Source organism: Salvelinus sp. IW2-2015, linkage group LG3, assembly GCF_002910315.2.
Source record: "Salvelinus sp. IW2-2015 linkage group LG3, ASM291031v2, whole genome shotgun sequence".
Classification (NCBI taxonomy): domain Eukaryota; kingdom Metazoa; phylum Chordata; class Actinopteri; order Salmoniformes; family Salmonidae; genus Salvelinus; species Salvelinus sp. IW2-2015.
In genome coordinates, this window is record NC_036840.1 from 18,181,320 (window position 1) to 18,207,623 (window position 26,304).

Genomic DNA, 26,304 nt, shown 5'->3' on the forward strand with positions numbered 1-26,304 from the left:
AGTCACAAAAATCAGAAATAGAGATAGAATTAATCACTAACCTTTGATCTTCATCAGATGACACTCATAGGACTTCATGTTACACAATACATGTATGTTTTGTTCGATAAAGTTCATATTTATATAAAAACATCTCAGTATACATTGGCGCGTTATGTTCAGTAGTTCCAAAAACATCCGGTGATTTTGCAGAGAGCCACATCAATTTACAGAAATACTCATTATAAATGTTGATTAAAATACAAGTGTTATACATGGAACTTTAGATACACTTCTCCTTAATGCAACTGCTGTGTCAGATTTCGAAAAAGCAAACCATGCAATAATCTGAGTACGGCGCTCAGAGCCCAAACAAGACAAAAAGATATTCGCCATATTGTGCAGTCAACAGAAGTCAGAAATAACATTATAAACATTCACTTACCTTTGATGATCTTCATCAGAATGCACTCCCAGGAATCCCAGTTCCACAATAAATGTTTGTTTTGTTCGATAATGTCCAAATAACTCAGTTTTGTTCGCGCGATCAGTACACAATCTAAACTCACGATGCGCCAGCAAATCCAGCGGAAAGTACGGACGAAAAGTCCAAAAAGTTCCGTTACAATCCGTAGAAACATGTCAAACGATGTATAGAATCAATCTTTATGATGTCTTTAACATAAATCTTCAATAATGTTCCAACCGGAGAATTCCTTTGTCTTCAGAAATGCGATGGAACAGAGCTCGCTCTCACGTGAACGCGCATGGTCAGCGCATGTTCAGCTCATGGCTTACTCATACCTTACTCAATCCCCTCTCATTCAGCCCCACTTCACAGAAGAAGCATCCAACAAGGTTCTAAAGACTGTTGACATCTAGTGGAAGCCTTAGGAAGTGAAACATGACCAATATCCCACTGTATCTTCAATAGAGAATGAGTTGAAAAACAACCAACCTCAGATTTCCCACTTCCTGGTTGGATTTCTTCTCAGGTTTTTGCCTGCCATATGAGTTATGTTATACTCACTTTATACTCACAGACATTATTCAAACAGTTTTAGAAACTGCAGAGTGTTTTCTATCCAAATATAATACTATTATGCATATATTAGCAACTGGGACTGAGTAGCAGGCAGTTTACTCTGGGCACCTCTGGGCACCTTATTCATCCAAGCTACTCAATACTGCACCCAGCCATAAGAAGATAATTCACTACAATTACCCCTAATAGTTTTAACGGGCTTAGATAGTCCAGTAGTTATGTATCACACACACTAATGGTTTTGAATGGTGTAGATAGGCTTGAGTTTACATAAAGCTGTAATGCTTTGTGCTGCAATTCTCACAATTATGCAGTCCTCACCTTTATGGCCACATACACAAAACATACACACACACACAGACAATGCAATGTCTGATGAGACATATTCTCTCTGCATAACAGGACAATGGCATGTAACTTCCAGAACATGGACAAAGAGGGGAAGACAGTTAATAAACAGAACGCGCGTGTCTGTGTGTGTGTGTGTGTGTGTGTGTGTGTGTGTGTGTGTGTTTGTGTGGTGTGTGCTATGTGTCTGTCCCTATCTGTCTGTGTGTGACTTCCTTTGGGATGTACCGTCAGAAGTTCCATAAACGTTAAACAACCCCTTAAATAGCTAATCAAGACCTCAAACAAAGGCTGACAGTCTGACTCGAGTCCAACTTGATGACTATGGTTGTGTGTGTGTGTGCCTGCCTGCCTGCCTGCAGTACGGCTGTGTTTGTGTGTGTGTATGTGTGTAGTGTATGTGTGCCCACTCTAATTCACCATAGAGTTGTTATTCCTGTCATGTTCTTTATCGTCCCTTGATGGAACGTTCGGGAGGGAGGGGATGTCATTTCCTCTGGTTACGACATAATTTCCTGTCGCCCTCTCTACCCACGATGCAGCAGTAATCCCTGACTGCTTAAAGAAGCTATCGTTCATTCTGCTCCTTTTTCTTTTCTTCCCCACAAATCCTTCAGAAACACATGGCAGAGGTAGCTCTATGAATAGGAATACAGTAAAGCAGATGAAATCAAGTAGTATATCCTATGCTTCTCTTACTTTACCAAGTTTACAATTGGCTCATTCATCCCCCTCCTCTCCCCTGTAACTATTCCCCAGGTCGTTGCTGCAAATGAGAACGTGTTCTCAGTCAACTTACCTGGTAAAATAACGGTAAAAATAAAAATAAAAAAAATAAATAAAAAAATAAAAAAAAATTAGACTAGTGCAATTATAGAAGAGATTCAGCTTCAGTAGGCCTACTTCTTAAGATGTAAATAATGTAGCAACTGGTATATGTCGGGTAAAGGACCAAAATATGACTTGTATTGATGATAATACTATTTACTTAACAGAAATCAGAAATCACTCATTTCTGTCTCCTTTCCTCTCCGACCTCCCCTCTCCCTACCTCTCCCCCACCCTCTCTTCACCTCTTTACAGTGATCTGTCTATCCAGTGGAACCAGCTCTCCAGACACTACTCTACAGACAGAAGCAGTTCCCTAGGTAGCATGGACAGCCTTGACCCTCCGAGCAGCCAAGTGTACTATGATTCCCATAATTCCCCYGTGGACCCGGCCATCTTCAACAATAAGAGAGACTATGATTACCACAATTCACCAGTGGACCCTGCTATTTTCAACAATAAAAGAGACTCTGCCTATAGCTCTTTCTCAGCTAGTTCTAATATGTCAGACTATACTGTCTCATTAAGGCCCGGTGAGGCCTGTTCTATGGAGAATATCCTCCGGAGCCTTGGGCCAGGGGGACCCGCCTGCCGAGTTTATGCCTGTGGCAATGCACCATCTGTGGGGACGGAGACAGGCGAGGCCCATGATGAGACCAGTACCTCAGCCCTACTACTAAAGTCGAGGTCACTGACCAGGCCAAGAATGAGGCAGCCGGAAGCGAAGGAGAGACCATCTTCGTACTGTTTTGAAGAGGAGGGGAGAGGGGAGAGGGGTGGAGGAGGAGGGAAGAGGGAGGTTTCAATTCCCCCCCTTCCCCCAACCAGGAAGGACAGTTTTAGGGCCACGAGAGGTCGCTTGGGGATTACAGATGTCAAAGATCAACGATGCATCTCTGCCCCCGTCGGAATTCCCAACCTCTTCCGTTGCCATGCCGAGGACGATGATGACAATCCTCAGAACGTTCCTGGTGTTTCGGTTATTCCCAGCTGGAATGGCTATCCCGCTCCTTGCAAGGCGTCAAAGGCAGAGGGAGACATGGGAAATGGGAAAAGGGTTGGGGTTGGGAATTTTAAAGGAGATTCTTTGGAGCAATACTACACCCTCATCTCCAAAAAAAAAGATTCCCTTCTGAATAAGAACTCAGAGATCCAGGAGATCCACTCAGACTCCCTCCACCTCTCTGCCCTAGAGAGAAGCTCCTCTTCCTCCATCCCCGGCTCCAGCTCCCTACCTCCAGACAGCTCCATAGATCCAGACCCCCCAGGTGAAACCAACCACCTCCTCCCCCAGAAAAAGCACTGCTCATCAGGTCTCTACAGACAAAGCGTCCCTGAGAAACTCTTATCGCAGCTACGTCATCTAGAGTTTTCCAGTGACCCTTCGGACCATAGCTCCGTCTCCCCCTCCAGCTCCCAGTGGTCTCACTCCCCCCTTAACCCCCCCAGGGAGGACCTAGGAGGGGATATAGGGAGTCATGACGCCTCCCTCCTCCTCCTCCAGCAGAGCCAGGGGGAGTGGGAAGGAAGGAGTCAATGCTCTACCCCAGGATTGGTGGACATTGATGGAATTGGGGAGGCAGGACAGGTGAGTGTGGTGGTTTGGGAGAGTAGGGAGGTGGTGGCGGCTGCTGGTAATCTCCTCTCCCCCATCCAGGTCCAACAGCCCTGGGGTAGGCCGGTGAATGTTCCAGGGTCAGGGGAGCCCTCTGGAGATTGTACACAGGGAGAGGTGAGCTCTGAGCGGATATGGGAGACCGACTTTGGGCCTCTCAGTGCTGCAGCCAGTGTAGACAGCCTACTGGAGGGAAGTCATAGAGGAGGAGGAGGAAGAAGGGATGATAATGAAGGAGAGGTGCTGATGAAGAAACCCAGGAGTCACCGTTCGTCCCGGGCACGCCGTCGCAGCGAACGCTTCGCCACGAACCTCCGTAATGAGATCCAGCACAAGAAGGCCCAGCTGTCCAAGAGTAAAGGCCCAGGAGGGTTGCTCTACAGCGGGGAGACAGTTGAGGAAGAAGAAGGTCCAGACCTGGACATCCAMGACCTCCAGAGGAAAGAGGCTGAGGACGTCGATCCGCCTGCCAAGGAGAGCAGCTCCCAATGTGTGTACACCTCTTCCGACATCAGCCTCTCAGCTCCAGCTCCTGGAGGTCTGAACAGACTATCCTCTTCTTCCACCCTCCAGCTCCACCAGCCGTCCCTAGCCCCAGTTTCAGCTCTACAACCCCCCAGGGATGAAGAACCTGAACCACCAGGGAACCAAGACCAAGCTACAGACTCATCCAGGGCACGCCAGAGGTCCGACCCAACCTTGCCCAGCTGGGGTATGGGTATCCAGGTTGTGGAGGAGCTAGCTCCAGCTGGTAAGTCCCGCCGATGGAGATGGACACCCGAACATAAACTCCAACCAGAAATTGACACTGACCGACGGGGGGAGAGGGTCGGAGTGGCCTTGGGAGTGTCAGGACGAGGGAGGGCATCCTCTGCCTCCTCTTCTTCTTCCACCACTTGTTCTTCCCACACTGAGGAGTCTGATATTCTACCTTTCGCGGACCGCTGTAAGTTCTTTGAGGAGACAAGCAGGAGTATATTGGTGTCAAATTTGCCAGGTCTGACGAGACGACGGCAGAGGCCAGATAGACATGAGAGGCAGCCTCATCTGTCGATGCTGGAGAACCAAGGAGGGGGCTATGGACAGGGACAAGCCCAGAGGAGGTACTCCTACCAGGGTGGTTTCGAGCGAGAAAGTCCCCTTTTGATTAGTACCATGGAGGCCCGGAGACAATCGGTTAGTGGGAACAGGGAGAGAGAAAAGGAGAGGGAGAGAGAGAAAGAGAGGGAGATGGAAAGGGAGGAAAGAGCAAGAGAGAGGGAGAGGGAAAGGGAGGAGAGGGCGACAGAGAGGGAGAGGTTGTTGGAGAGGGAGGAAATGGTAAGGGAGAGGGAAAGAGAAGAGAGGGCCAGCGAGAGGGAGATGGCACTTGAGGGGGAAAGGGAGGAAGAGAGACAAAGTGAGGAAAGGGCTAGACTGAGAGAGCTGGAGATMGAGAGAGAAAGGGAGATAGAGAGGGAACAAGATAGTGAGATGGAGAAAGAGAGACAAAGTGAGAGGGAGAGAAAGTCACTCAGTTCAGCTCAGGATCTCTTTGCCAGTCAATCCCAACCCTATGCCTATTCCCAGCCCCACTCCTACTCCCGTCCCCAAACCCAGATCGAGGCCCCTCGTTCAGCCTTCCACSCGGTCAACACCGCTCTCCTCCAGGATAACCAGGCTCTTCACCAGGGGTATCCACCACAGAGCTACACACCAACAGAGGCAAGTATAGGTTACTGTTACACAATACCTAGACACACTCACACACACGTGCACACAGACACGCAAAGGTTGATTTCAGATTAAGGCCTTTGGTTCAACGCCAAGGTTTTATACAGTATCTGGAGATGTCAAATAGTGTTTAACGGGTCCAGATCTGAATGAGGATGTAATATCTTGAAGCTTGCTTGGCCTTGCCTAAAGCACCCTAAGGGAGGAGGATGGTTGGCCAATACAAGAGGATATAAAGACACACACACACTAGAGGGGTTTCATCAACCGATTCCAGACGTTGAGATGGGAACTGAGTAGTGCATTTTATTATTCATCTCTTATCACTCAGTTAGCCGTCTGTCCTCCAAGTTGAGTTTTGTAAAAAAGGTTTCATATTTTACACATTGAAAGGTTCTAAAAGGGTTCCATTGTTCTAATAGTTCCTCCTCTTTGTTCCAGAAGCTTACATTTTCCACATTATCATCACCTATATAACTTTTTAAAGTAGGTACTGAGCGTTGGTGTCAACYAGCATTATTCTTTAAAGCGGATCCTTGGGCGAGCAAGCGACATTCCTGCTTCTCTCCCTGTCCTCCTGTGAATAACTTGGCCGATGTGTTCCACAGGCGTATCCTGCTGCGTCTCGACCGTTACCGTGGGAACAGACACAGATCAACAGGAAGTTCAGCCTGACTGAGAGGTATGTCATTTCCTATCCAACCTCCTGTCTCTGTGTGTCCCCCAAATGGCAACCTATTCTCTGTGGGCTCTGGTCAAAAGTAGTGCACTATGTAAAATATAGGGTACCATTTTGGACGTAGCATGTGTCTCTACACTCCGCTTTTAGAGAAAGAAACAAAAAAATAAATAGACAAAGAAATAAAGAATGGGTCCCAGTAGACTTCCTTTTTGGCCTGATTGCTCTCTCTCTCTCGCTCTCCCTCTCTTTCTCTGCCCTGTGGGTTCTGGTCAAAATTAGTGCACTATGTAAAATATAGGGTACCATTTGGGATGCAGCATCTGTCTCTACACTCCGCTTTAAGAGAAAGAAACAAAAATAGACAACGAAATAAATAATGGATCCCAGTAGACTTCCTCTTTGGCCAAACAATCAGTTCTTTTTTTTGCTCTACCCCCCCCCCCCCTCTTCTCTCGCCATCTCTCAGGGACAACCCCCGGTACAGACGTGATTCATCCACCGGGCCACCAAATTGTGCTATAACAGTAACACCTGACTACCACCACCACCAGCAAGTCTCCCAAAGTGGGGGTTGTTGGAATGGCTTGCTGTCTGACTGTAGTATGGACGAGGAGGACCATCACCAGACGTCTATGGTGGTTAACCCCACATCATATTCATCTTCATCACTACTACGAAGCAGGGCCATGTCCGAGAACGATCTACACTTTGGCTCTACCTACCGCCGTATTTCACCCTCGGTTGCTATGGCGACACCACCGTCTGAGCTGGAGGAGGGAGGCGGGATCGAAGGGGGAAGAGTGGGAGTGGGAGGAATTAGGGGAGCGGCTAACAAAAATAAGACTCTACCCCCTCCGAGGCCACCTCCCCCCAAATGGGAGCAGTTCCACCGCAGGAGAGCCTCCCACCACACCCTCATCGCCTCTCCTCTRTTCTCCACTTCTGTTTCTTCATCCGTCCATCCATTGGTAAACCCCACCCCCCCTCCTCTCCCTCTCATACCACCAGAGGGTCCCACCTCTCACCCTTCATCTCACCCCTGTCACCCCGAAAAGAGTGAAATGACGCGTCAGCGCTCCTACAGCCTCCCGCCCCAGAGGGAGGCGCTAGAGGGGTGCCAGCGCTGCATCAGAAGCCAAGTCCAGGAATGGCGCTTTTCCCAGGCTCCGCCTAGTCCAGGGTTCACACACACGGCCTTCCGGCCGGTGGCCCCGCCCCGAAGAGATAAAAACACTCCCCCTCGCTACAACGACACACCGCCATCAGAAAGCTGTGTCAGGTGAGATGGAGACTTAGAGGCACGACACATAAATGTGTCAGCACTTATAGACACTCTGTAGAGTAGTGAGTAGTATATGTGGGTTTCTGCATGTGAAACACTATGTAGTCAGAGCCATTTATACATCTTATTATATTATTATTATTAATAAAGCGGAGCCAGTTCAGAAGGGGAACCCGAGTCTGGTGGCGTCAGCTGATTGCATCAGCGGACATTGCACCAATTTGATTCACACTACTTACATGTGGTCTATTTAAGTTGACCAGTTCTACACATGCTTCCTCAATGCCGGATATCATGTGCTGGTGTCTCTTGCTGCCGTTGGCGCTGTAACTAGCTGTTACTCGCTATGCTTGCTGTTTCTGATATCCCACCACCGCCCCCAGCATCCACCTGTCTGGGTTCTGTGTTTCTTCCTTCAGGGGATTTGACATTGCATAGTGCTCACTGCCTATAGATATATTATCATCTTCATATGACGCTTCGCTCTGGCAGTGAGCTACCCTGAAGGAGCAGAATCAAGACTATGCATTATCTTTTCTAATAAATGGTTAAATGTACATGTGGTGTTTCCTTTCTGAATTATTATTATTATATCACCTCCACTTAGCATGACGTAACACACACCTGTTTAACTGTATATTATATGTCGCTCTGCAGGTTGTACAACATGGTTGACCAAGATTGTCCTGCTGTATTGAAGCCTATCTCTCATAGACAGCAGAGGGCCAGGGCTGAGTGGGAGAGAACTCCGTCTCCCAGAGTGCATAGCGTCTCAGGTCAACTCACCATAGAGAATGGCGTTATCTCACCAGAGTCCTACTTCGCTATGAGCTATGAACAACAACAACAACAGTTACAGCAGAATAGAAGATTGCAGAATCACCCCCACAACAATAACAACAGTAAGTAACGTCATACAATTCTGTAAAGCACTTTGTGACAACTGCTGTAAAAATGTGTTTTGTAAATTATGATTCAGTGATTAATTGATTGATTCCCATTCCAGAGACGGAATTGGAACAAGAATTATTGGAACTGGAACCGGAATCCGATTTTGGCCCGAGCCCCGCCCAGAGCTTGGAACAGGAAGTGGACATCCCCATGGAAACGGACATTGACGACTCCCAGGAGGAGGGGCTTCCAGAGGATGAAGAGCCAATCAGGACAGAGCTACAATGTTTCGCCCTGCCCGTCACGGTGTGTAACATGCCTCACTGTGCTGCTAGGGTGTAGGGTGAAGTTGCCCGTAAGGTCAGGATATGGGGAGGGGAAACTAATGCTAGATCTGTACCTAGGGGAACCTTCACCCCGCAGCTTGATGCTAACCTATATAACTATACTGGACTCAAACTAGTGAACCTCTGCTTTGCAAACAAACGTGACCACCCGCTTGACAACTTACTGGCCAGTTGCGCCACCAGAAAGCTAGCACTTCGGCGAAGCGAGTTGAGACATCTCAAGGCATTTAAGCTGTGGAGTGAGCTTACCGGTACAATCTTATCTCCGTTGCAGGTGCTGGAGACCGACATCGACACGATCCCTGATCAGGAGGCCTCGCCAGCGGGTAGGATGACAGTGGAGAATGGGTCTCTGGATGGAGAAATGGAGGACCAGGGGATGAGGACCAGAGAGGAACTCATGGAGGAGCTGTTTCCCCAGAGCATTGAGGGCGAGGCAGGCACAGAGAGCTGGAGAAGGGCCTATCGTAGCCCCAACCTGGAGCACAATACAGACAGCCTGGATAGGTGAGTGCGTGTGTGGGTTGTGTATTTCATATTTATATGGTATACACATATCATAAAATTTGCAATTAACTGCATTTACGTAGCATGTTCCATTAGATTCTCAAATTCCACAAATAACTTAACATTGTCGGGGGGTATCTCATCTAGCACATTTTTTTTTTTTTTAACTTAGATCCTGAATTGAGTCAACTCTATCCTTACCTCTCTCCTTTCCTCTCCTCTACCCCCCCCCCCCCCTTCTCTCTTCTCCTCCTCCTTTATCCAGGCGTTCTGGTGCCAGCTCCAGTTGTTCGTCCTACTACTCTACCTCAGCAGCCAAAGCTCAGCTCCTCACTCAGATGAAGGACTACTGCTCAGACACTAGAGACACTGATGATGATGATGAGGAACTGTCTTACAAGGTACACACACAACACACGTGTGCACTCTTTTATGATAAATCCTAGCTTGTATACTAAACACACACAGGATCGAAGATGACTGTAACTGACTTTGCTCTCTGTAACACTCTCTACCTACCCTTCCTTTACTCCCTCTCTCTCTTCTTCRCCCCCTGTTTCCCCCTCCCCCCTGTCTCCCCCCTTTACAGAGACAGTTGATGGAGAGTCTACGTAAGAAGCTGGGAATTCTGAGAGAGGCACAGAGAGGTCTACAGGAGGATATACGGGCTAACGCACAGCTGGGAGAGGAGGTGTGTATAGTACACACACACATATACAGTGCATTCGGAAGGTAATTAGACCCTTTGACTTCTTCCACATTTTGGTACGTTACAGCCTTATTCTAAAATGAATTAAATAGTTTTTTTCACTCATCAATATACACACATTACCCCATAATCACAAAGCAAAAACTGTTTTTTTAATATATACTTTTGCTAATTTATTCAAAACAAAAATATAAAAAAATCACATTTTCTTAAGTATTCAGACCCTTTACTCAGTACCTTGTTGAAGCACATTTGGCAGCGATTACATCCTCGACTCTTGGGGATGACGCTACAAGCTTGGCACACCTATATTTGGGGAGTTTCTCCCATTCTTCTCTGCAGATCCTCTCAAGCTCTGTCAGGTTGGATGGGGAACGTCGCTGCACAGCTGTTTTCAGGTTCCTCCAGAGATGTTCGAACAGGTTCAAGTCCGGGCTCTGGCTGGGCCACTCAATACATTCAGAGACTTGTCCTGAAGCCTCTCGTGCCTCTCCTCTCCTCCCCCAGTCCCTGATGCCTAAAGATCCCCACAGCATGATGCTGCCACCATAATGCTTCACCGTAGGGATGGTTTCCTCCAAAACACTTGGCATTCAGGCCAAGGAGTTCAGTCTTGGTTTCATCAGACCAGAGAATCTTGTTTCTTGTTTCTCATGGTCCGAGAGTCCTTTAGGTAACTACAAGTGGGCTGTGATGTGCCTTTTACTGAGGAGTGGCTTCATGGACACTACCATGGAGTGCTGCAGAGATGGTTGTCCTTTCAGAAGGTTCTCCCATCTCAACAGAGAAACTCTAGAGCTCTGTCAGAGTGACAATCGGCTTCTTGGTCACCTCCCAGACCAAGGCCATAAGATCTAACTCTTCTCTTCTCCCCTCTAGGTTGAGAGCCTGGTGCTAGCGTTCTGTAAGCCCAATGAGGTGGATAAGTTCAGGATGTTTATCGGGGATATGGATAAGGTGGTCAGTCTGCTTCTGTCTCTCTCCGGACGGCTACTTAGGGTTGAGAGCTCACTGGACAACCTGGAGGCCGAGACTGGACACTATGAGAGGGTGAGGAAAGAAATAATAAGAAAAAGTACAACCTTAAAACAAACTCTGTTCTCGCTCTCACCCCTCCCTCCCTCCCTACCTCCATAGCTCCCCCTCCTGGAGAAGAAACGTCAGCTCCTGGTGCAGCTGTCAGAGGCCCAGGACCTCAAAGAACATGTGGACCGACGGGAGCAGGTTGTGGGAAGGGTGCTAAGGCGATGCCTCTCCCCAGAACAGGTACACACGCACACACATACTGTCTTCGCACTGCTCCAACCATTCCAACTTCCAACCTCTGTGTGTGGTGTGTTTGTCTTTCTGAAGGGTTGGGATAAAGCAGAAGTGAAATGCATCTTGGACCATGTGTACAATTGGGCAGTAAAGTCATCTTTATCTTCTTGATCCACAGCACCGTGACTACAGTCATTACGTCAAGATGAAGGCAGCATTGCTGGTGGAACAGAGGCAGCTGGAGGACAAGATCAGGCTGGGAGAAGAGCAGCTAAGAGGGCTACGGGAGAGTCTCGGGATGGGATTAGGGATGTCCATGGGATATGGGCACTACTGAACCCCAACCAAGAGACCTGAAAGCTGGGCAGATGGATGGGGTATCGACACTATTGAGAGAAAGTGAACAAGGACAGTTGGAGCAGTTAAGAACTTCAATGGAGAGTCTGTGTTGGGGATGTCCATGTTGATGGGGGTATGGACACTATTGAGAGAACTAACTCTAACTTAAAGGTGAATTTTGCTTTTTTTTAAACAACTCTCTATTCCAGACACTTTTTTTTGCGATTTCACTTGTTTTTGAGAAACTTACCCCAACCAGTGATTCACTTCCTCATTGTTGTTGTGCAGTAAGGGGGCTCTGAAAAAARGGGGGGCTCTGAACAAACATGAACAAATGTTCCAAAAACACCCAAATACGTCCTTTTAGAAATGGTAACACTCTGAGTATAGTGATGCAGGTCTTTAGATGTTGTACATGTGAAATTGTGTCATCCTGAACTTTATCCACAACGTTATATTCCATTTTGTGTGGAAATTAATTTCTGGTTGGGCAAAGGTCCTCAAAATCAAGTGAAATCGCAAAAAAAGTGTATTGACCCTTCTATGACATGCCATTTACATCAAAATAATATTTGATTGTTAAAAAAAGCAAATTTCTCCTTTAAGGAAACTTTAGAGACGAGTTGATGGTGTTAGGGATGGGCTGGGGGATGTATGTGGGATTCATTCATTATTGAGTGAAAACCACCCTACCCAGGGAGACCCTAGAGTGGATGGGCTTAGGAATGGGGTTAGGGATGGAGAGAGCCATGGAATGTCTATGGGGTATGGGAACTATGGGGAGACAGGCAACCTCCACAAGGAGACCCTAGAGTGGGGTACGTTAGGATGGGGGGTGGGGTATGGACACTATTGAGAGAGAACCAACCCAACCTAAGGAGAGCCTGGAGAGCTATGGTAGAGTTTAGGGTTAGGGGTAGAGCTGAGGGATGTCCATGAAGTATGGGAACTGTAGGGAGACAGCCAACCCACACATGGAGGCCCTAGAGTTGGGTAAATAGGGACGGGGTTAGAGTTGGGGATGGGATATGGGCACTACTTCCTAAAACACTCCAGTACTTTTCCTGACACCAACATCTACACTGTTGTAAAACAGAGGTGGCCATTAAAACCACACAAGACAATTCATTAAGGCTGCACTTGGCAGTATTTGTCCATTAAGAAATACACACCTACTCTTTGGTGTTAGACACACTGGTATACCCAAGAGTAACAACTATCTTTCACTTACCAACTGTAACCTCACAATCGCATACTCCATGCACTACAAAACGAGGCCAAAGAATAAGTTGTTGTTTAGTGTGTGTGTTACTGAACAAGACTGGAGAAAGTATTTATTTATTTATAACTCTGTTGAGCAATACTGACAGGGAGAATTTGGGGTGCTAGACGAGTGTATTTTCATGAAACTGTTGGAGTGCATTGAATACATAGAAATGGATAGAAGGTGCATGTGCCATAAAGCTGCCCATGCTATCACATAAAACATTATTGCGAAGAAAAGCCCTCTATCCAATTCTATGATTGCATATAATCCTATTACAGTAATATGTCCAGAAATGGAGAGAGACAGCTGCTTCTCTCCACTCTCATAAAACACTATACTAGCCTGAGTGCCAGTCTGTTTGTGCTATCATGCTAACTCCTTAACGCTTATTGTCATGCCAAACATGTTTGGCTTGACAATGACAGCGATGGAGTTTGCCAAGAGCGCAAACYGATTTGGGGCCTGGAAAACCCTATACTCCATAACTGCATCACATCACTGCATTGACACCTCCTTAACACTACACTACCACACTATCACACCACGCCTTAGATTGTGTATATTGGTGTAGGGTGAAGTTTCCCCTCGACACTGATCCTGGGTCAGTTTTGCATTTTTGCCACTGGTTAAGGTTAAAATAGGGGGAGGGGAAGCTGATCCTAGGAWATTTCACCCCGGAGCCCTAAAATTACCACACCATGTCTTACAGTGTGTCTATGCATTCATTATTATTGTGTATATTAAATGTTGTGTATAGAAGTGATATTCATGTGTTATAACTGGAATCCATCATTGTAGTGTAAATATGTCATGAGAAGTTATGTCATTTTAATATATACGTCATATGGCATATAATCGTCATATGGCAAAGTTCATCCTAGTACAATACMTGCCAATAAAATAAAATAAACTTCGTTTTTATTACATTTTGGGGGATTTTTTGGGGGCACGTATTGTATTAGGAGGAACTTTGCCATATGACGTATATATGCCATATGACGTGTATATATATATAAATGACATAACTTCTCATTTATATATATATATTATTGGCTGTTTGACCAAAAACATGCATGCAGACCATATATTTTTATTTTTGCAAGACAGCTATGTCTTACTATACTTGTGAGGACTTTTTGGGGACCAACGATTCCCATTCAAAATCCTATTTTCCTTAAACCTAACCTTAACCCCTAATCCTAACCCCTAATCCTAAAATAGCCTTTTTTACAAATGAGGACTGGCAAAAGATCCTCACTTCCTTGAATTCTAGTTGGTTTACTATTCTTGTGAGGACTTCTGGTACTCACAAGTATAGCAAAACGTGTGCACACACACTCGCACAGATACACACACAAGTGCCTTCGGAAAGTATTCAGACCCCTTGACCTTTTCCACTTTTTGTTATTTTACAGCCTTATTCTAAAATGTATTAAATAAGAAAAAATCCTCAGCAATCTACACACAATACCCCATAATGACATTTATCAAAATAAAAAACAGAAATACCTTATTTATGTAAGTATTCAGACCCTTTGCTATGAGACTCGGAGTTGAGTGCAGGTGCATCTTGTTTCCATTGATCATCCTTGAGATGTTTCTACATCTTGATTGGAGTTCACCTGTGGTAAATTCAATTGATTGGACATGATTTGAAAAGGCACACACCTGTCTATATAAGGTCCCATAGTTGACAGTGCATGTCAGAGCAAAAAACAAGCCATGAGGTCAAAGGAATTGTACGTAGAGCTCCGAGACAGGATTGTGTCGAGGCACAGATCTGGGGAAGGGTACGAAAAAATGTCTGCAGCATTGAAGGTCCCCAAGAACACAGTGGCCTCCATCATTCTTAAATGGAAGGAGTTTGAAGCCAACAAGACTCTCCCTAGGGCCAAACTGAAGTTCTGTGGGAGAAGGGCCTTGGTCAGGGAGGTGACCAAGATCCCATTGGTCACTCTGGCAGACCTCTAGTTCCTCTGTGGAGAGGAACTCCAATACCTGCAGCACTCCACCAATCAGACAGAAGCCACTCCTCAGTGAAAGGCACATGACAGCCCACTTGGAGTTTACCAAAAGGCACCTAAAGACTCTCAGACCATGAGAATCAAGATTCTCTGGTCTGATGAAACCAAGATTGAACTCTTTGTGCTGAATGCCAAGCGTGATATCTGGAGGAAACCTGGCGCCATCCCTGGTGGTGGCAGCATCATGCTGCCATGATGCTGGATGTTTTTCAGCAGCAGGGACTGGGAGACTAGTCAGGATTGAGGGAAATATGAACAGCGCAAATTACAGAGAGTTCCTTGATGAAAACCTGCTCCAGAGCGCTCAGGACCTCAGACTGGGGGCGAATGGTAGGTAAACAACCCTAAGCACACAGCCAAGACAAAGGAGGAGTGGCTTCGGGACAGATCTCTGGCTGGACCACTCAAGATGTCCTCAAGAATACTTATGTAAATGTGATATTTAATTTATTTATGTTTTGCAAAAATGTCTAAAAAACAGTTTTTTGCTTCGTTATTTTGAGCTATTTTGGGTAGATTGAGGGGGAAAAACAATTGAATCCATTTTAGGAGAAGGCTGCAACGTAACAAAATGTGGAAAAGGTCAAGGGGTCTGAATACTTTCGGAATGCACAGTATGTGTGTATTTATTTATTTTTTTACATTTTTGTTTACTGTATTCCTTACATAGTGCACTACTGGAAACGATGGGTTGGGACCAATTAAGGGGTCCCAAGCTTCCACACAAGTAAACTAAACTTCCACAAGTAAAAAAAATATCTACTTAGTCATGCATTCAATGGGAAATTTAAGTGAAAATGTTACTCTTGGGGGGAGGTTAGGATTCACTCCTAATTCTAGACTTATACTGCTGTGTATTTCCTGATATGTATTTTTTATTCGATTTATTGCAAAAATCTTTTAGTAAAAAACAAGTGAGACGAGTACCATAATTAATAATACTATTTTAAACTACCGTGTGTTTATGAGTCGGGATTTGTGTAGTGTCTGTGTGTGTTCATGGGCTGTGATTTATTTTATGTCCTCTTGGGTAAAGCTTTGTTTATGTTTCATTTAGCGTAACATTTCATTCACTTTGTAGTAATAGTTAGGTAAACAGAGCTGAAATGAATAATAGCAGAAGAAAGAGGGAATGAGAAACTGTGTGAGTGTGTGTGTCTGTGCGTGTGTAATAGTTAGGTAAACAGTGCATACAGCAAATGGAGGCTAACATATGAGCTGCCAGGTGGAACATTTAGACAAATAGTTTTTTTTTTATCTTAAAGGATTTGAGCTGTAATCTCTGGGTAAAGAGAATCACTGTTGTAAAAGTGAATGATAGCAGGAGAGAAAGAAAGAGCCAGACAGTTTTTTTTGTGTGTGTGGGGGGGGGGGGGGGGGGATGACGTGAAGAATCACCATTAGAGTAGCAGGGTGTGCATTCCAGAGTTCAACCCAATTCTGCTCTTCTTGGCTAAAGAGAGAGAGAAATAAATAAAAAGAGGGATAAAAGAAAGCATTCCCCCTGGACAAGTTTGACCCTTTATGGGAGGCAAGGTGGATAAATATTTATATTTTCTAAAATGTGGGCAGGCGATGGAGTGGAGCCAGAGAAAGGGAGGTAGAAGAGGAAAGAGATAAAATGAGATGAATGAAGGAGGGAGAAAAAGCTGATTTATACATCCATGGACACAGACATGAACCAGGCCTCGTGCATGCTTGCACACACACACTGTCTCTCGCTACCTCCATTTTTCTTCTACTCCTCTCCTATCTAAAGAAAGAAAAAGAAAGAAAGAAAGAAACACTAAACAGACCAAAGAAGAATCCTATGCAGGGACCACCAGACCATGGGAGAAGCTCAGTTGCATTTCCTTGACTCCTCGAGTCCTCTCTCCCGCCTCCTTCTCAAAACCCATTGAATGAGAAAGTCTTAATTCCCCAATGGGTTTTGAGAAGTAGGCAAGGAGAGGGGATGTGCGGAGTCAAGAAAATGCAATTGAGATTCTCCTCATGAACACAGAAGAAGAAGCCTACCATTCCCACAAGGCTGTCACTATGTAGCTTCTCTACATTAAGAATGTGAATCAACAGCTATATTGGTACTAGGAGTACATATAAGTACGGATTTACAGTTTCCTTGAAGAAAGTTGTCATGTTATCATATTCTCTGAGGTCATATTCAATACAGTCAAATATATTATTAAATGAAATCAATAATTAATAATAAGGTCCATTGACAACAGCATAATCAAATGTTATTTATAACAAGCATTTGCCAACAATTGTTTGCATGTTTGTTGGTAACAATACCGTGAAGAACTAACCTAATGTACTGACAAGATCCCTTTAGTAGACCTGACTAGACTAGAGGATCACAGATAACCCAATCTGTTCCACTAACCCAATTCCTGCAGTTTAGCTCTGACATTGACTGTATTTTCTGGCTGCTTGGAAACTCACAAAGACATCGGTGTCATGTTCATTAGGAACCAAATAGAAGAGAACAGGCTGAAACAGGGAGGGATTTACCTTAACCTGTGCAACAAGAAATGCAAAAAAATAAAGCAGACATTGAATATCCCTTTGAGCAATTTGAAGTTATTAATTACACTTTGGATGGTGTATCAATAAACCCAGTCACTACAAAGATACAGGCATCCTTCCTAACTCCGTTGCCTGAGAGGAAGGAAACTGCTCAGGGATTTTACCATTTGGCCAACGGTGACTTTAAAACAGTTACAGAGTTGAATAGCTGTGATAGGAGAAAACTGAGGATGGATACTAACCTAGTTGACAGAGTGAAAAAAAGGAAGCCTGTACAGAATAAACCAGTGGTGAAAAAAGTGCTCAGTTGTCATACTTGAGTAAAAGTAAAGATGCCTAATAGAAAATGACTCAAGTAAAAGTGAGTCACCCAGCAAAATTCTAATTGAGTAAAAGTTTTAAATGTACTTAAGTACAGCGGTGGAAAAACGAATCAATTGTCATACTTGAGCAAAAGTTTAAAAAGTTCAAGTAATGTTATATATCAAATTCCTTGTATTAAGCAAACCAGATGACTTAATTTTCTGTTTTTATTTTTTTATATACGGACATCCACGGGCACATACTCCAACACTCAGACATAATTTACAAACGCAATATTTGTGTTTTGTTATTCCGCCAGATCAGAGGCAGTAGGGATTTTGTTACGTTACAGCCTTATTTTAAAATGGATTAAATAAAAAAAAATCCTCAGCAATTTACACACAATAGCCCATAGTGTCAAAGCAAAAACAATTTTTTTTTTTTTTTTGCAAATAAAAACAGATACCTTATTTACATAATAATGCAGAATGTTTTTGTTTTCTTGCGCCACAGATGACTATATCGATCCACTAATACAGGACTAGCAAAGGCCCAGTGCACACCTTTTGTAAGAAAGAACAATAAATATATACAGTGCCTTAGGAAATTATTCACTCCTTGAATTTTTCCACATTTTGTTACGTTACAGCCTTATTCTAAAATGTATTAAATAAAAAAAATCCTCAGCAATCTACACACAATACCCCATAATGACAAAGCAAAAACAGGTTTTTAGACATTTTTTGCAAATGTAATAAAAATAAAAACAGATACCTTAATTACATAAGTATTCAGACCCTTTGCTATGAGACTTGAAATTGCTCAGGTGCTTCCTGTTTCCATTGATCATCCTTGAGATGTTTCTACAACTTGATTAGAGTCCACCTGTGGTAAAATCAATTGATTTGACATGATTTGAAAAGGCACACACCTGTCTATATAAGGTCCCACAGTTGACAGTGCATGTCAAAGCAAAAACCAAGCCATGAGATCGAAGGAATTGTCCGTAGAGCTCCGAGACAGAATTGTGTCGAGGCACAGATCTGGGGAAGGTTAAAAAAAAATGTCTGCAGCATTGAAGGTCCCCAACAACACAGTGGCCTCCATCATTCTTAAATGGAAGAAGTTTGCAACCACCAAGACTCTTCCTAGAGCTGGCCAACCCCTGCCAAACTGAACAATGCGGAGCGAAGAGCCTTGGTCAGGGAGGTGACCAAGAACCCGATGGTCACTCTGACAGAGCTCCAGAGTTCCTCGGTGGAGATGGAAGAACCTTCCAGAAGGACAACCATCTCTGCAGCTCTCCACATATCAGGCCTTTATGGTAGAATGGCCAAACGGAAGCCATTCCTCAGTAAAAGGCACATGACAGCCCGCTTGAAGTTTGCCAAAAGGCACCTAAAGATTCTCGGACCATGAGAAACAAGATTCTCTGGTCTGATGAAAGCAAGATTGAACTCTTTGGTCTGAATGCAAAGCATCATGTCTGGAGGAAACCTGGCACCATCCCTACGGTGAAGTATGGTGGTGGCAGCATCATGCTGTGGGGATGTTTTTTAGCGTCAGGGACTGGGAGACTAGTTAGGGTCGAGGCAAAGATGAACGGTACAGAGAGATCATTGATGAAATCCTGCTCTAGAGTACTCAGGACCCCAGACTGGGGCGAAGGTCACCTTCCAACAGGACAACGACCTGAGGCACACAGTCAAGACAATGCAGGAGTGGCTTCGGGACAAGTCTCTGAATGTTTTTGAGTGGTGCAGCCAGAGCCCGGAAATAGTAAATAGTAGTAAATAACAGAGTCTTAATTCCCCAATGGGCTTTGAGAAGTAGGCAAGGAGAGGGGATGTGCGGAGTCAAGAAAATGCAATTGAGATTCTCCTCATGAACACAGAAAAAAGCCATACCTTCCCACAAGGTGTCACTATGTAGCTTCTCTTACATTAAGAATGTGAATCAACAGCTATATTTGTACTAGGAGTACATATAAGTACGGATTTACAGTTTCCTTGAAGAAAAGTTGTCATGTTATCATATTCTCTGAGGTCATATTAATACAGTCAAATATATTATTAAATGTAAATCAATAAATAATAATAAGGTCCATTGACAACAGCATAATCAAATGTTATTTTATAACAAGCATTTGCCAACAATTGTTTGCATGTTTGTTGTAAACCAGATACGTGAAGAACTAACCTAATGTACTGACAAAATCCCTTTAGTAGACCTGACTAGACTAGAGGATCACAGATAACCCAATCTGTTCCACTAACCCAAATTATGTTGTCCATTGCCATTTGGAAGACCCTTTGCGCCCAAGCTTCTCACTTCCTGACTGATGGCTCTTGAGAATGTGGCTCAATATACCACATAATTATTTTCCTCCTCATGATGCCCATCTAATTGTGTGAAGCTGCACCAGTCCCTGCCTGCAGCAAAGCACCCCCAACAACATGATGCTTCCCAACCCCCGTGCATTCACGCGTTGTGATGGTGTTCTTCGAGCGCAAGCAAGCCTCTCCTTTTTCTCGTCCAAACATAACGATGGAGTCATTATGTCCAAAACAGTTCTATTTTTGGTTTCATCAGCCAGAGAAAACATTTCTCCAAAAACGTACGATCTTTGTCCCATGTGCAGGCCTCCAAACGTAGTCTGCTTTGTTTTATGGGGTTTGGAGCAGTGGCTTCTTCCTTGCTGAGGCGGCCTTCGGGTTATGGCGACTATAGGACTCGTTTTTTACGTGATATAGATACTTTTACCATGTTTTCCTCCAGCAATCTTCACAAAGGTTCTTTGCTGTTGTTCTGGGATTGATTTGCACTTTTCGCAGCAAAGTACGTTCATCTCTAGGAGACAGAACGGCATCTCCTTGCTGATCGGTTGTCACGTTCCTGACCTGTTTTCTCTTGTTTTATGTAGTTTATTGGTCAGGGCGTTGAGTGTTGGGTGGGCAGTCTATGTTTTCTATTTCTATGTTGGGTTTTGTGTTCGCCTGGTATGATTTCAATTAGAGACAGGTGTGATACGTTTGTCTCTGATTGAGAGTCATACTAAGGCGCCAGGGTTTCCACTGGCTGTGTTTGGTGGGTGTTTGTTCCTGTGTCAGCGTTTTGGGCCACACAAGGACTGTTACAGGTTAGTCCCGTTTGTTGTTTTGTTAATTTGTAGATGCGTTTGTTGGATTTGCCATTAAAATCATGAATACCTCCTACTCCGCATCTTGGTCCGATCCATGCTCCTCCTCGTCCGAGGAGGAGAACGACATTGACAACTGTTACATCGGTATGACGGCTGCTTGGTCCCATGGTCTTTATACTTGCATACTATTGTGTGTACAGATGAACGTGGTACATTCATGCATTTGGAAATTGCTCCCAAGGATGAACCAGACTTGTGGAGGTCTAAAAAAAAAAATCTGAGGTCTTGGCTGATTTCTTTTGATTTTCCCATAATGTCAAGCAAAAAGAGGCACTGAGTTTGAAGGTAGGCCTTGAAATACATCCACGGGTACACCTCCAATTGACTCAAATGATGTCAATAAGCCCATCAGAAGCTTCTATAGCCATGACATAATTTTCGGGAATTTTCCAAGCTGTTTAAAGGCACAGTCAACTTAGTGTATGTAATCTTCTGATCCACTGGAATTTTGATAAGTTAATTATAAGTGAAATAATCTGTTTGTGAACAATTGTTGGAAAAATTACTTGTGTCATGCACAAAGTAGATGTCCTAACCGACTTGCCAAAACTATGATTTGTTAACTAGAAATTTGTGGAGTGGTTGATAAACGAGTTTTAATGACTCCAACCTAAGTGTATGTAAACTTCCGACTTCAACTGTAAATACACAGGGGTTAATGGGGAAGATGGGTGACACCTGGAGGGGAGGTGGAGGCAAGCACAAAGACAAGTGAAACAGATCAGGGCGTAACAATTGCAATACATTTTTTCAATACATTGTAAAAAATGCGGTWCTTTCCCACACTCTACCCCGGCCAGGTGCAAATTGAGGGAGGGACACAACAAATAAATAGCTTTGCATGTGTGACTCGTTACCACAATCAATCAGTATGGCAAAAATAATCTCTGCTCAGAGGGCCTTAGAAATATCCCTGGGCCCAATGTTACTGTTGATTAACAGCGTATGCCATTTTGGGGCAGCTGCCCCTTCAGGTAGTGTCAATCAATCAATCAAATGTATTTATAAAGACCTTCTTACATCAGCTGATGTCACAAAGTGCTGTACAGAAACCCATTCTAAAATCCCAAACAGCAAGCAATGCAGGTGTAGAAGCACGGTGGCTAGGAAAAACTCCCTAGAAAGGACAGAACTTCGGAAGAAACCTAGAGAGGAACCAAGCTATGAGGGGTGGCCAGACCTCTTCTGGCTGTGCCGGGTGGAGATTATAACAGTACATGGCCAAAAGGTTCAAATGTTCATAGATTACCAGGAGGGTCAAATAATAATAATCACATTGGTTGTTGAGGGTGCAACAGGTCAGCACCTCAGGAGTAAATGTCAGTTGGCTTTTCATATCCGATCATTCAGAGTATCTCTACTGCTCCTGATGTCTCTAGAGAGTTGAAAACAGCAAGTCTGGGACAAGTAGCACATCCGGTGAACAGGTCAGGGTTCTATAGCTGCAGGCAGAACAGTTGAAACTGGAGCAGCAGCACGGCCAGGTGGACTGGGTACAGCAAGGAGTCATCAGGCCAGGTAGACTTGAGGCATGGTCCTAGGGCTCAGGTCCTCAGAGAGAGAGAGAGAAAGAAAGAAAGAGAAAAAGAGATACCATCTACATACTGTCTAAACCTGCAAAATATGGAATCAAGATCTGGGCTGCCTGTGATGCTGTTTCATCATATGCGTGGAACTTGTGTATACGGGGAAGCCTTGTCTTTTTTTGTCGTCAAATCCCTGCCAAAAGTCAGGTGACCTAAGCGCTTCCAAATATATAGTTGCAGGTCTGCCATATCTATCATGCTTGTGCATATCTCTCCTATGTGCAAATCTTTATGGCATTCATTTTACTTATGGTATTCATGTTACTTTACCTCGATTTACAAATGCAAATCAAAAGGTGTTTGTTTGTGGGCAGTGAATTGCATTTGTGGATAGCGATTTACATTTGTGGAAAGTGATTTATATTTGCGGAAAGGGATTTACATTTGTGGAAAGTGATTTACATTTGTGGATTGGTGATTTACATTTGTGGAATGGTGATTTACATTTGTGGATTGGTGATTTACATTTGCGGATTGGTGATTGACATTTGCGAATACAGTTGGCATGATATTGATCCCATAGAGGAGAGCCAACCAGTAACAGCACAGCCCTCTTCATTATCGACGCATTGTGCCATCAATATCAAAGAGCCATTCCATACTCTGAAGTCAGGAGGACTTCGATAGTTAGGGGTTTGCCAGAGTAATGATTAACTGCAATGTAATTGTTTGTCTGGCTTCAACATAACACAATTRTAAGTCATATGGGGCAGTCTTACACGCATTAGAAACAGCATTGGATGTGAATACAGTGGCAACATGTGGATCTGAGAAAGTATGATGTCATTAGTGTTTGTGGATATGTATGTAAATGTTAAGTTGTCTATTGTTTTGTCAATGTATGTTTTTGTTTATTGTCCCCCAAAAATAAAATAATAATAATATTTTAAAAAAGTAATTGTTTGTCTGCTTTACTACAGATTGCCCAGGACTTCTACATTTTAAACTCGGACTGCTCGAGGAAACTCACTGACAACTGGATCGCGGTCTTCAAGGACAAAAAACTTTGCTTCGCCAGCTGAGAGAAGCAGGCCCAAGATCTTCTCTTCAAAGTGTAGGTAGTTGACCCTGCTGGTGGTGCCTCAGATGCTCATAATTTGTTTGTTGTTGCCTGAAATAATTAAGTTATTCACTAAATATTCTTCTCTCCAGATACACAAGGTGCAGTGGCGACCGGTCATTCAGGTCAGGTGGGGCTGTTTTGAGCCCCACCTTTTTAGTTAAAGATAATTGTAAAACAATATATATAAAATTGGGTTTGCCTTTTTGCATGTTACTTTGGCATTAATACATGTCACATATCAGTTTGTAAATAATGTTTAATAATCATTGAGTTAATAAAGCCACATACAAACTTGGTCTCTTTTTTGATTTCTTGAGTAGGGCAGCTCCAAAATGCAGGTGTTTCAGCCTAGCTTAGTTCTTTCTGTGGTGGTGGGGCAGCCAGCAGAAAATACGGAGTGTAGGGGTTGGTAATGTTCTCTAGTTGCACCGTGATTTGCTCATTGTTCTGTCACTTATAGGGACACTACGTCACCGCCAAATCTAGGGGTAGAGCGCGAAAATTCATGCCCCTTGGGTGTATCAGCACCATTTCGCGCATAGATAGTTGTAAGGACACAAAAAGATCCCACCGTGTCGAAACGAACACTGTCTGTAGGCATTTATAGAATTGTACTGGCATTTCATGTTTCCATCAGTCCGGTTGTGACATTTGTCATGCGTCAGGTAATTCATCCGCATGAAATGGTTGGATGGAACCGTGGTTGGTGTTCTGTAACTGAAGATTTAGGCATCAAACTTTCAGTTTCTTTTTTTATGAATTTGTGCCTGCTTTTTGCTTACACTACGGTATGTGGCTCGTTTGCCTTTAGTTAAACTACTGAAGCGCGTTTTAGTACACTTTCATTATATCACAACAATTTATTTTAAATAGAAAATGTAATATTTTGGGGATTGTGTAAAGTGCTTTACGAATGAAACACAGTTATTTCTTAAGTAATGGCAGTCATTAGTCCATGTCCTTAGTAGAGTGACCTTCAAATGTCATATTTTACACTTGTTCTCTGTCTAACAATGTTTTAACTGGACCCAAATGTAGACTATTATTGAATGGCAAAACAGCATGATGTGTGTGTGCTGTCACCTAAGATATCTGAAGTGTGTCAGTGAATGTCAATATCTATGGATTAGCTCTGCCACTGTCTGATAGACAGATCTGTGTTAATACCACTTAAAACAGACAGTGTCACACACATGTTTGTTTTTCTCAGTTTGCAATTTAAGTGTGACCATCAAGTTCAGCCTGAGGCTGATGTACAGTATATATATTTTAATAATCATTCCTATCTTATGAAGTCTTATCTTGTGAAATAACACGTACTTAGACAATAGGGCTTTGTTTCAATGTGCTATTTTTAAAAAGTATATATTCTGGTACATTGTGGACAAGTCTTTGACGTTCTGATATGTACTTTATGTTCTGAAATGCAGGCAATGCATATACATTATTTGAAATTCTTGATTGTTTGTGTAGGAAAGGGAGGGGTGGGGTGGTAGAGAAAGTAAATATATGCACGCAAAATTTAAATCAGGATGACACTGAAAATAACCCAAGGATTACATAAATTATTTCTCAGTTGCTGGGCCAATCCCCCAAACCAATGTGCTGGGTTTATGACACAACCCAACACACTGGTTTGTTTTAACCCAGCCATATAGTCTAATTTACCCAGCAGTTGGGTCATGTGCTCAACGCAAGTGGTGGGTTAGAAAAACAACCCAAACCCACTGAGTTGAATTAACCCAATGCTATATTTGTCCAATATTGACCCTGCGCTGGGTTGTCCAAATTACCCAAATTGGGTTAGCAATTTTTYAGCAGCAATAATTAATTTTGGAAAAATAATATGAATTGGCATATTAGGCATAACAAAATATCTACTTATTAAGATGTTTTCAGTATCCTAATTTTGTTTGTTTTGTTTTCTGATTGTTTCAGTGCAGGCGTTTAAACTGGTTTTGGATTAAGGATTTCCAATGGGCCACCATCTCCAAAGTTCACTCAAAATGGCAATAGTTCTGAACTGGGTTCGATTTAGTTGTTGTTGTTTTAATTATTTATATGTTGCTAATTATATTTTAAACTTCCATTGGTTTAAATCTATTGCTCAGTTATCACTTGGCTCATGTAAATAATCATGTAGTTGTCCTTTTAAACATCCTAAGGTCAACATCCCCATAGTGTTCCCATTTCTCTCATGTAAATGTTGTAGCTACATAAAAATATTAAACATTTTATTTGGGAAATATCCAGTCTTTGCTAATGATTTCAAGTTGTATTGAATTTATTTTGATCTGTTAAGACATTGYATACATGTTGTTTAGTATACTTACAAAATGTAGTATGTTTAGCTTTTTCCTCTGTGAAGTAAGTTGATTTAAAGTTATGTGATTTGGTTTCTGTAAATACATTTAGTTAGTTAACACACAGTAACCAGAAACATGATCTAATTTGCATATTCATATCCAGTTTGCAGCAAATTTGCAGCAAACAGTAGAATGTTCGCCACAAATTTCCTAAAATTGTTTGCCAGAAGTTCACAAGTTTCACAGTTTTCCACAACTAAATTTGAATACATGAGCTTGCTGCTAAATTTGCGGCAAATTGGCCAAAGGTTTGCCACAACTGTTGTCAGAAGCCAGTTTTTTCGGTAAGGGTTGGGAGAGCTGTCCACTGTTGGCTATGGTCGGGTTTTCTAAACTAAGCATTCAGTTACTGTACTGACCATGTCTTTTCCCCTGTTTCGCCTGTAGGGTGCGGTAGCATACATAGTCAACTATCTGATGTT

General features: G+C 43.5%; 1 protein-coding gene across 3 annotated transcripts in view; it reads left to right on the forward strand.

The window, feature by feature from the left end:
* The window catches only part of shroom4 (shroom family member 4), a 102,491-nt gene extending 76,711 nt beyond the window's left edge, over window positions 1-25,780 (forward strand). For 2 of the 3 annotated variants that reach the window (XM_070434965.1, XM_023970106.2), the window contains 11 exons: window positions 2,456-5,519; window positions 6,137-6,210; window positions 6,677-7,489; window positions 8,150-8,394; window positions 8,499-8,689; window positions 9,005-9,237; window positions 9,503-9,638; window positions 9,827-9,928; window positions 10,826-10,996; window positions 11,084-11,212; window positions 11,385-15,888. In XM_070434965.1, coding sequence (XP_070291066.1) covers window positions 2,456-5,519; window positions 6,137-6,210; window positions 6,677-7,489; window positions 8,150-8,394; window positions 8,499-8,689; window positions 9,005-9,237; window positions 9,503-9,638; window positions 9,827-9,928; window positions 10,826-10,996; window positions 11,084-11,212; window positions 11,385-11,543 — 5,317 coding nt within the window. In that variant the 3' untranslated portion in view covers window positions 11,544-15,888. Of the gene's footprint in view, window positions 1-2,455; window positions 5,520-6,136; window positions 6,211-6,676; window positions 7,490-8,149; window positions 8,395-8,498; window positions 8,690-9,004; window positions 9,238-9,502; window positions 9,639-9,826; window positions 9,929-10,825; window positions 10,997-11,083; window positions 11,213-11,384; window positions 15,889-23,373; window positions 23,508-25,454 lie in introns of those variants that run through there. The other variant, XR_011474078.1, reaches the window with a different exon arrangement.
* The last annotated feature ends 524 nt before the right edge of the window (window positions 25,781-26,304 follow it).